The sequence below is a fragment of the Nycticebus coucang genome, chromosome 19 (genome assembly GCF_027406575.1).
Source record: "Nycticebus coucang isolate mNycCou1 chromosome 19, mNycCou1.pri, whole genome shotgun sequence".
Lineage (NCBI taxonomy): Eukaryota > Metazoa > Chordata > Mammalia > Primates > Lorisidae > Nycticebus > Nycticebus coucang.
Window position 1 is genome coordinate 1,519,868 of NC_069798.1, and position 11,793 is coordinate 1,531,660.

An 11,793-nucleotide genomic window follows, 5' to 3' on the forward strand; every position below is an offset into this window, starting at 1 on the left:
TCCAAGTACCAAGCGTGAAGTTACAACTTACACTCACCATTGCAACTCGGAGCTCCTCCCTGCCGTTCTGCAGCAGAGTTGCCAGAGCTCTCCAGGGCCTGAGCAGCAGGAGGCCCTGGCCTGTGCTCACACTTCCCTGTGAGGAAGCCGAGCCCTGGATGCACCCAGTGGTGACGGAGTGCGGGGTCTGTGCTGTGCTGTCACTGATTATGGCACTCTTAGAATTACCGCTGAAGCTATTTGGATTCTCAGAAAATGCACACATATCATGCGCTGTAGCTCCCCTAAACCCAGGTTCCCCATTATTTGGCCATCTTGACACACTGTAGTTGGACAGGGTGTGTAGGAATGAAGAATGAAAAGAGTATGGTTTTTAACCCCGCAGAAGTCTCTCTCTGCTCGCCTGGGAAGTGGTGTTCACACTGGTGAGAGTCCCGACTGAGTGTGAATTCCCAGATCCCAAACACATTCATGGTCCTCACTGTGCCAAGAGCGTCTTCAGGCTTCTCTCCCCTTTTCCTTCCAGATCATGTATGCCCCACGGTCCAGGGACCGCTTCACTGCCCCGTCCTTTATCCAGAGGGATCGATTCAGCCGCTTCCAGCCCACCTACCCCTATGTGCAGCACGAGATTGACCTTCCTCCCACCATCTCCCTGTCTGACGGCGAAGAGCCTCCTCCTTACCAGGGTCCCTGCACACTGCAGCTCCGAGATGCTGAACAGCAGATGGAGCTCAACCGGGAGTCTGTGAGGGCCCCGCCCAACCGGACCATATTCGACAGTGATTTGATAGACGTTTCCATGTACAGCGGGGGCCCGTGCCCACCAAGCAGCAACTCTGGCATCAGCGCAACCACCTGCAGCAGTAATGGGAGGATGGACGGGCCACCCCCCACATACAGCGAGGTGATGGGCCACCACCCAGGGGCTTCTTTCCTCTACCACCAGCGCAGCAATGCACAGAGAGGCAGCAGACTGCAGCTGCAGCAGAGCAACTCGGAGAGCACAATAGTACCCATCAAGGGCAAGGACAGGAAGCCTGGGAACCTGGTCTGATTCCCTCCGACATGCACGTGAATCACGGAGCGAGAAAGCAAGGAGGGAAGAGGCCCTGGAGGCCCTCCTGAGCAGTGCCGTTTAGTCTTACATGGTACAGCTAAGTAAAACACATGAGCAAACCAGTCTTTGTTTCCAATTCCTTTCGGGGGAATTGCATGCAAACGAGACTGAAAAGATACAAACTTCCATCTGGTCTGACCATGAACAGTGTTTATCTGGGGACAGGGGTTGGGATTGGGGAGTGGGCAGGGGAAACAGAAAGAGATGCTTTGAAGATATCATGAAATAAAACCCACAGAGGTATTTGATTTATTTAATTCTGAAGGGAGACTTTGCAGATAGATGAGGCCAGCGTGGCCTGTTTTATAATTAACTGAATAAAGAAGGAAGCATTATTCTATATTATCATGGAGAAGAATCAGCCAGTTTGCTTTTTCTCCCAAGGTGTGGAACTTTTATTTTGTTTTAAAAATATGAAATCAAAATTCCTGTTTTGTGTGCCAAGGTATAAAGTGGAGAAGTTAAATGAATGCAAGGAGCTAATTTGTGTTGTGATGATGTGTTTTAAAGGTTGCACTATCTTCATGTTTGGATATATATGAGAGAACTGTTGTATGTGAAGTTCTGTTTGTTGTCTTTTCACCTGTGGATTGTTACTAGTCCCAAGGAATGTCCTGGAGTGTACCCTAGACTCATACAAGGTCACTGGGGGTGTAGCCTAATACTCACCAATGTGCGTAAATCAAAAAGGTCATTGTTGCAAGAAATTGCAGCAAATAGCAATGCATTGCTGAAGTATTTGGAAACTTTTAGATGGGAGATAAGAAATACTAGTAAGTCCCAGTGTTTCTGACTGGTCATTTGAGTTACTCTGCTAGTTGTAGGCTGCGTATTTTATTGAAAATAAATCTGACACATACATTTCTGTATCCAGTGCTGCCCTTACCCTCTGGCAGTACCATTTCTTCAGTCATTTAGATTTTTTTCTTTCACTGTAGCATGAAATTTATTCAGATACTTACCTTACTTTATGCAATAAATTGTTTAAAATGCAAGGTGGCAACTCTGTGCCTGTTGAACTCTCTGGCCCTTCAGTGTGCCCCGTGGACCCCCCCTTCCTGGACAGCCCAGTGCAGCCCTGCAGGGCCGGTCAGTTCAACAGGAGGTGGCGGCAGTCGGCCTGATACTGCCCGCCTGGCACTTGGTGTGTGTGTGATGTTGGCAGTGGTTTCTTATGCTTAGGAAGCCCCTGGAGCTCACGAGCACCATGTTGCTGATGGTAGCAAGTCATCCATCCCCTCTCTCTGTGTGAGCATGGCACTCTTAGAGGAAGTGGTGCTCAGAGCCCACCCAGGCCCCTGGTGGGCTCCACTCTGCCCTTCCCAATTGGCCTTTATCCTGACGGCAAGAACCAGGTGGTCATTTAGAAGACAGTGCAGGGGCTGGAGGGACTTAACAGCACAGGATAAAAAGCACAACATGCAGTTAAAATGCAACTAGAAAACGAATTTTAAATATTATTAGTCTTAGTTTTAATATTCCTGATATTTATAAGCATTCACCCTTACATACAACTAAAAAACCTTTTGTGATGTGAGTGCCGGCCTTGTGACACAGCGGCCAACAGGCTTGGCAAAGCTACATGCGGAGATGGCTCCTCTGCAGTGGGAGGGCGGCCCTCTCTGGCCCCATGAATTAGATGAACAGGAATGATGACTGGGTGACACTGTCTGTGCAGCTTGAATGCCTAGTGGGTGTGTGTGTGGCTGTGTCTGTCTGGGCCTTGGAGGTGATTCTGCAGTGAGGTAGCTTTGCATGTTGCCGGGAGCTGTGTGCTCTCTTCTGTTGCATATGGTGGCAGGTGGGCCACTGGCTGGTTGTTTTGAGGATTGAAATGTCTGTTCATCCATTTCACACAGTAACATCCACAGAACTAGCTGAACTCTAAGCAGGAGAGAAAGAAAAGATGGGCACGTCTGGCAGCTTGTTGTAAAACCCTCTGTGCATTCCTGAGCTGAAGGCCTCGTAGGCATTCCAAGCTTGGGTTCAGCCTTGCTGCAGTGACACTGGAAAGGGAGAAGACTGCTGTCAGGGCAGAGGTTGACTCAGGGCCAGAGAGGACCTTCCCCCCCCAGCCCCCCCAGGCCTCCCACAAGCTGTGGCCCAGGACTTACTTCACCTCCATGCTTGAGAAAAGGGGGGTTCTGTCCCAGAAGCCTCTGCTTGCATGTCAGAGGAAGATGAGTCGGGCCTTGCTGGGGGGATTTGCAGTGGAAACTTGGTCAGTTTTCCCCAAGGACACGAAGGTGAGGAAGTGAGCGAGTGACCTCATTACTCCAGGTCTTGCCCACAGCTTGGGGCGTGGGGGGGGGGCAGGTGAGCCCCACATCTCCAGCTTAGAAAGGGTTCACGACCCCTGCTGTTCTGCCTGCCTCGGGACCGAGCTCCAGAGACATCTGGATTCCTTAGTTACTTTGCAAGTGGATGAATGTTTTGCAGACGTCCAGGGTATTGGCAAGACAATTATTTAATTCAGATACCTAGAATTGTCTTTCAAAAGAGAGGTTCCTCCCATGCAACCACCCTAGAGAATTGCTTTTTAAGTTAAATAGTTAAAGACATACATATGAAACCATGACTTTGAAAGGTCTTTGAGGCTTGGCCTCTATAATGAATTACTTTAAAAGCTAAGGTCATAAGTTGAATTAATAGTCGATTTGCCTTTAATGCAGGGAACGATGTTAGAGATCAGCAGCTCCTTTGAAGGCAAAGGCTGCCTTCATGGCCCATGGCCTGGTGGCCAGCACGGTACAGGGAGGGCAGTTGATACTTTCGCCGTAGAGCCTGCTGTTCTTTCAAGAACCTTTAGGCTGACGTAACCTATAGGAGCCTTGGCCATCAGTGGTAAGTTTATAATCCTAGATTCCAGGGCAGTGTTGCAGTGAGGATTGCACTGTTGGAAGAACAGAGAGTGGAGACTAATCTCCTAGGCATGCCTCCAACTTTGGTCCCTCGTCCTAGGGTGCCTTCTAGGAGTGGGGACCCCAGGGCATCTAGAATCCCATGTGTAGGAACAGTCTTCTAACTTAAGAAACTCTAGTGTTCTTTAAACACTGACACAATCCTTGATGGAAAAGAGATCTTATGAAACAAATATGTACTTATGGAGTTAATCTAATCTTTGTGTCCAAATTTTACTGATAAAGAAGCCAGGCCTCCCCACCCCTACATAAACATGTGGACACACAACCAATCCATGAGACATTTCAAGACAGCAGAGGAGAATGTTTAGAACGTACAGTGCCAGGAGCCTCCTGGCACCAGCATAGGAAATGGGACACACACTAGTACTTCGTGAATTTCTGAATATCTCCATTTCTTCTTCTTCATCTTCCTAAGAACGAAAAGGGGCTCAAAAGGAAGAACTTGTAGAAAGCTCCTCCAATCTAGAAGTCTCCATCCCCAGCCCTGCCTTCCTATCTGAACCCTCAGTTCCCTCCACAGTGGCGATCCTCTACCTTCCATCCAGTTGCTTTTCCTCTTAGGAAGATGCTTGGCACAGAGCCCGTCAGACACATCCTCAGCCAGACGCCGGCTGCTGGCTCAGGGACATGCGCCGGCCCGCCCTCCCCTTGTGGCCAAACCCTGTGGGCTCCAGGCTTCTGCTGACATACCGCAGGCGGCACTGGGAGCCGAGCCACCGTGCTGTGCCCTGGATGCCCCCTTCATGGTGTGTTTGCTGCGCTGGTGCTGCCTGCCTACTCAATTTTGCTATTTAGAACGGTGGTCTTAACTCCTACTTGTATACCATGGATATTTTTTGTTAAAATTCCCAAAGCTCAGCAGTATATGAAGGAGAAAGCTGGGAAGGATGCTTGGTTTGTGTTGACTTTTGCTTTTCTTGCCAGGTTTCTGGGCCCTGGGCTCACTGTGTACCCCCAGCCTTCACTTAGGGATGCAGGCTGAGCTGCCCCTGCTTACACTGACAGAGAAGCCATCACGTTGTTGGTATAGTGAGGGTGAAAGGACGCCCTGGAGGATAAGCTGGCTGGGATGGAGCCTCCCTTCTCACTGAGAGGAACCTTTTATCTACTGGTAGCACGTTAAAATCACAACCCCCAGATTACAAGTGAAAAGTTCCCAGCGGCTCCGTGCCTTATCCAACTTTCACCAATTCCATCTCGGGCCCTGCTGCCAGCTGCCAGCACCTCCGGAGACCAGTGCATGGACACTGGGGGTGCTTTTAGGCTTGCCAGAGCTACGGTGTTTTAGGAATCAAGGTTTCCGCACATTGTGTACTCTGAGCGGCTCACATCTCTGGTCATGCGGGTTAGACAATTGCTGCTGCCACAGCTGTGCAAGATGGGTGCGTGGGGACGCTGCTGTCCCTGGGTGAGGGACTGTCTTGCTAAGAGAGCAGCGTCTTCCTTCATCCTTTTCTTCCTTCAGCGTGAGTGTGTTTGTGTCACATGAGAGAAGGGTTAGCGCCATACAGAGACTCTAGCTACACTATCCATGCACCTCATATGTTTGTACACACACACACGCACACACACACACACATCTCGTCGTTTCACAGAGCTCTGCACGTCAGTTCCGGGCTCTGCACACAGAGGACCCGAGCTGCCCCTGCGCTCAGTCGATGCCACCTTGTCGTGCCTCACTCACAATGGTGCTTTTTCGGTTGTCTGTCTTTTCTTATGTTTTTATTTGTAAGGTGCTGTATATAAGTCACATATATTATGCACATATCCTACCCAATGGGTAGAACAAAACCTTGTTCATACTGTAATATACTGTATAGATGATACCAATTTTAACAGAAACGGCATAGAATTTGTGAATGCCTATGTGCTTCGTCCTTTTTTGTAAGGAAATTTGCAAATGGATGCATACAGATAAAAGTCTATGTAGTTTATTTTCCTATTAAATATCAATATTATAACACAAGGGAAAGAAGTCTGAACAAGCAACAGTTTATGACCAGCGTATATATAGCAATTGAAAGTTGCATCTTTGCTGTGAAAAAACTTTTTAAAAAGTTTTTTTTTGTTTTAAATCCCAGGTTTTGGTTGCCACCAGATGCTTCTCATTTTAATCACTTTAGTAATGCTCAGTCGAACCAGCATTTGTTGTATTTCAGTAAGAAAAAAATGTTGATGTTTTTCAGCTTGCTTTGTGAGTAGATGTGATCTCCTGCTATCCAGCGAAGACGTTAGGCCTCGGTGAAGAGTGCAGACTCTGCTGTGGCCACTGCAGAGAGGGCGTCAGCCTGTCGGCCTGCAGCGGAGGCTCTGTTCAGCCGCGGAGGCGTTCCTGTCTGTCCTATGTCCCAAGTCTCTCTGTGCCTTTCTTTTTCTTTTACATTGAAGCTGTGGAGCCAATGAACTAGCAGTAGAGATTGTAGGGAAAGATACCTCAGGAAAAAGAGATCCTATTCAGAGGAGACCCTGTTTTTACAGAAATGTTTTGTTATGGGTTAGCACTAGAAGAGAGCCTGCTGCGTGTGAATCCCGGATCCCTTCCTGTGTCCTGTTGTAACCCAGACCCAAAATGCAAACGAGGCTTTGCCATCAGGCTGAGGTTACATTTTCAGCCGTATGTTAAACTCCACCTCTCTTCCAGCTTTTAGTACGTTTAGTGTCTGATTGACTTCTGCATTTTAAATATTCTAAAACTTTTTTTTATTGAGACAGTCTCAGTTTGTCACCCTCTGTAGAGTGCTGTAGCGTCACAGTTCACAGCAACCTCAAACTCTTGGGCCCAAGCGATTCTCTTGCCTCAACCTCCCCAGTAGCTGGGACTACAGGCGCCTGCCACAACGCCCAGCTGTTTTTTTTTTTTTTTTAAGCTGGCCCAAGCCGGGCTCGAACCCACCAGCCCTGGAGTATGTGGCTGGCACCCTAACCACTGAGCTATGGGTGCCCAGCCAATTCTAAAACTTTCGTTACAGAAAAAGAAAACCCGTAACACCATGTTCATTGAAACCACTATTTATTCGTGGGTGTGAGCATCCTATCTGGTGTTGTCCACAAAGGCAGTCTGTGGGATTTTGCCCATCTGATCCACATTATCAGTTTATTCTGCCATCTGATGATATTAATTCTAATCAATTCCACTTTTTTATTTGGTCTGTGGTATATGTTCTGATTTTGAAAATCACAGTAGAATCATACCCCTAATATCCAGAAAGCAAGTTTTTGCCAATTATTCTTAATTGGAAAACACCTCTATAATCAAGTCTTAATGCTGAGTGGATAGCAGGCAGCCCCCTTCTCTTACTGTTTGAGAGGCCATCAGATGATGGTCTCGTGTAGTCTGGAGCCCCCAGACTGGTCTCAGCTCCCTCTTGTACCACAGGGGCACCTTGGGAATCAGCATTAAGAACCGAGGCTCATTTGTGTCGGAAACAAAGCTCCTACCCACCAGGTTCAGAATCTTGGGTGAACTGGTGAGCAAGAGAATGTTCTGGACTCAGAGGTAAAAGCTGTTACCACACCACTGCTTCCTTTCTACAGAATTAACCGAGGCTTAAACGTCACTGTTGATAATACTGGTTCATTTCCATGTGCTTGTTGGTATATTGCTATTTTTCATTTCAAGGCTTTCAAAAATATTTTTTAATTGTATACTTTTCAGTTTAAAGTTGTTTTAAAATATACAATATTATTCACAGTATTTAGTTCATTTAATTTTTATCATAAAGCAATCTACTAAAAATGTACAACTGTATTTGAGCTTTTCAATAGTTGGTTTTGAGCTATGGTAATCAGAAGTCATTAAGTCTCCTTTTTTAACAAACATCTGTGCTTACTTTTCAACATAATTCCCACTTAAATACAGGAAAATATTTCCAACTGTCATGTATCTGCCTCTTTTAACTGAGCAATGGTGATGTAGTTCTTAGACCTAAGGTCTGTAATTGCAATACTTTTAAAGAAAGATGTTGCTCTAAGTGCTGTTTGTTAGTTATGAATTCAGATTTTTCTGCTTGTTCTCAATGCTGTGATCAAACCATAGCACAGAATCATTAAAAATAATCAATGATGCACATTTGTTCCTTAGATTTTTTTGCTTTGTTTTCAATCAGTAACAAAGCACATTTATGTAATAAAATGGTGTATGTTTTAAGATTCGTCTCAAAGAAACCCTTCTTATGGTTCCCTAAACTTTCCCCTCACCTCTTAGTCACTGTTACTTTGAAAAATCATTGCTTCATATCCTAATGAAAACACCTCTGGTCAGATCACATCCTGTGATTATATTCCTAATTTGGGGTTCTCCATAGAATAATCAGCGAAGGTCCTCAGGTCTCCTGGTGGCAGGAGCCCCGGAGAGAGCTGCTGGCCCTACACTGAGGACCCTGAGGAGACTTCCCAGTTGTTAGAAAGCTTTGCTGCCACAGAGACATCGGCAGACACGGCTGCCACACAGAGACTGTGGTAGACACGGCTGCCACACACAGTGCAGCAGACACGGCTGCCACACAGAGACTGCAGTAGACTCAGCCCAGGATATGAGATTTCTAACAAGGACAACTGGTCAGCCATGGCACAGGCTCCCTCAGTGTCCTTAAGTTCCTTGGCATTGGAGTCTCAGTCAGTGATAAGGTAGCAGAAAGTCTCTAAATTCCTACATTGAAAGGTGAGAATAACATATATTGTCTCTGTGCTCCAAGTACATACTACGGATTCACAGTTGACATGATTGTCTATGCACAAAACCCCACAGTCTACCAAATCACATACAATTTATTTTTGTATTTCTGTGTACTTGTGATGAATAAATGGAAACTAAAATATTTAAAATACCACTTAAGTAATTATATGGGTCCCAAATTAGAGTTAGGCACCCATTTTAGATTTTAGATTAAATTCTTTAAGATTATTTTGGAAAGGGGATTAGAAAAGAGCTATAGGAAGAGAGAAATAAAGTGATTTTTTCCCCTTAAAATAGTCACTAATAAACCATGTGGACTCTAGAATAAGCTCTATAATGTCTTAATTAACAGATCATCACAAACTTGCTAACACAAGGCTGTGTGACATGCCTTGCTCCTGGAGGGAGTTCTGCACCGAGGGAGTAAGGGAGCCCAGCTGATGGTCCAAGTCAGTCAAGCCTGGGCTGGCTGTCACAGCAGGGACACAGGCCCCTGCCCCCGAGTCCCCATCATCCTGAGGCTTCACCGCCCTCGCCCTCGCTTGGGCTCCCTGAAAGCACAGGCCAAGTCAGGGATGTGAGGCTGTCTCCAGAGGAAGCAGGTGACTGAGGGAGTACAAAGGGAGGACAATGGGAGGGCATGTCCCGCCGGCTCCCACCAAGGTGGGGGGGGCTCCACATTTCCGGAGAACCATGCAGGCTGTGCCCTTTAAGGACAGCAGGCTGGGACCTCATCAGCCAGCACCATCTCCACCAATGACGGTTGCCCCTGTGGGACTATTCTCCCAGCTGCCCTGCTGTGGGCTAAGTCTGAGGACTTCAGAAAAAAGCCAGGGGGCAGAAAAACAGGATAACTGATGCCTTGCAAGCTGCTGGAGCTCAGCAGAACTGCTCACCCCAGCTGGGCTGAATTGTGGGGGGACAAGAAGAGGGAGGAGAGAGGGAGAGAGAGAAAGAGAGAAAGAAACAGGGAGAGTGAGCCATCATGGCCCCCAAACCCATTCCAGTTCTGAAGCTAAGCAATTGCTAGCAACCTCTGGCCACGTATTTTATTAGCTTTCTACAGACAGCAGAGCTGCCAACTGCTAGGGAGTATGTCTGTCCAGACCCACACTCCCTGCACACCCAGAAGATAGTCAGAAATGCTTGAAAGAATCCTCCAGAATCTTCCAGAGAGCAGCTCCATGGCACTTGGAATAAACACCGTATTATTCCAAGTACGCTGGTACCTCCATGTTAACAGTATGAGTTGTTACTTAGAACAATACAATTATACTATGATGTTTTGCTTGAATGGAGTCTAATTAAAACACACATTTTAAAATAGCCTCCAAAGCAGTGCTTGTAGCGCAGTGGTTATGGCGCCAGCCACATACACTGGGGCTGGAGGGTTCAAATCCCGCCTGGGCCTGCTAAACAACGACAATTGCAACAAAAAATAGCCGGGCGTTGTGGCGGGCGCCTGTAGTCCCAGCTACTTGGGAGGCTGAGGCAAGAGAATCACTTAAGCCCACGAGTTGGAGGTTGCTGTGAGCTGTGATGCCACAGCACTCTACCGAGGGTGAAATAGATGAGACTCTATCTCAAAAATTAAAAAAAGCCTCCAAAATAAAACCTTGAGTTTATAAAGTTTTGTTTTACAAAGCTTTATTTTACATGTTTTTGTCAAGACTTTACCTTTTGCCCTAATAATGTGAACTTCATTCATTCTACTTTACATTCTCACTTTTAAAAAAAGGAACCAGAAGTTTAAAAGCTACCAGGAAGCATGTACTTTTTTTAAATGTAAAAATACTGTACCTGTACAGTGGATCTTATGTAACTTAAACCTGTTAACCGAGCCATTTTGGTTAGAGTTGTACCTGTCTCCACTGTCACCCGTTGTCTGTAAGCACAACATGTTCTAGCAGCTGACAGCAGCAGACCAAGGACGCTTTGCAGTGGCGGCCATCAGCCAAGGCTTCTACGCAGACCTGGAGGGCTCCATTTGTCACGGCCTGTTGTGTCTTTCAAGTGGGATTCCGTGCAAAGTGATTTGGGTTCTTGGATATTTCCTCCGTCAGTTAAAGGGCGGCACGGCTTTGGAGATTATTAGACCTGGGTGATCCAAATACTAGCTTCATCCCAATTTAATGTCCCTGACAGGGGATTGTTTTAAAACCTCATCTGTAGAACAGTGGCACTTACCTGCAAGACACCTTGGTGAGGGGAAAGCAGTGTGTTTGCCACAGGGCCTGGCATGCCAGGCTTCTCATGAATGGCAGCTAGTACTCTCAGAAATTTCATATTCTAGATTTAATTAAGGAAACACATTTTTACCCAAATACAAGAGACCTGTGAACAACACTGTGCCTGTGGAATGCCCCTACAGGAACTGCGGCTCAGAAGCCCAGGGAGGCGGACAGGCAGTGAGCCGCAGGCAGCATGAGAGCAGGGATGCTTACAGTGCCCATGTCCAGGGCTAACTCCTTTCCCGTCAGTTTTAAGTGAAATATACCCATTTCCTTTACTCCATTACTTTAGATATAAATTTTTGTAATGAAGCCCAGAAATAAAATGTTAAAATCCAAAAGGGTTTATTTAGGGAGAACACATAGTTCAAAGTCACTTCACTTCTTGCCTTCTTCCCACATACTCCTTTCCCCCCCTTTCTTTCATGGAGGAGTTGCAGGGCAGGGGAGCCTTGTCTGGGCATCATCACCTGATACTGCACCTGCCGGCCACAGGCTGAATCTGCACAGGAGACACGGGGCCGTAGAGCTTCTCCTGCTGGGGGTCTTCTCCCCTCTCTGCACCCTGGCTGAGGTGGGCACACCCTTCTGGAATGACATGCACAAACACTTGGCCTTGTGCCTTTGTGCTTTACTGGCAGCCTCCCGACCCCCGACCTAAGAGAGCACACCTCTCCGCCTCTGGTCTCTTCCCCCACCCCCCACTGATCTCCACCTGCATGTTTGGGGGTTTTGGCCCATCAGAGCTAGAGAGGGGAGGCAAGATGTCATCACCCTCTGGGTCTTCAGTGTCCTGATGGAGGGGCTGCTGTCCCGTTGGTCTCTGGCACATGTGCTGTTTAA

General features: G+C 47.0%; 1 protein-coding gene across 11 annotated transcripts in view; it reads left to right on the top strand.

Annotated features, from left to right (window-relative positions):
* The window catches only part of LDLRAD4 (low density lipoprotein receptor class A domain containing 4), a 374,896-nt gene extending 366,787 nt beyond the window's left edge, over positions 1–8,109 (top strand). For all 11 annotated transcript variants that reach the window (XM_053571189.1, XM_053571181.1, XM_053571182.1 and 8 more), the window contains one exon: positions 527–8,109. In XM_053571189.1, the coding sequence (XP_053427164.1) occupies positions 527–1,057 (531 nt within the window). In that variant the 3' untranslated portion in view covers positions 1,058–8,109. The remainder of the gene's footprint in view (positions 1–526) is intronic.
* Positions 8,110–11,793: the final 3,684 nt, after the last annotated feature.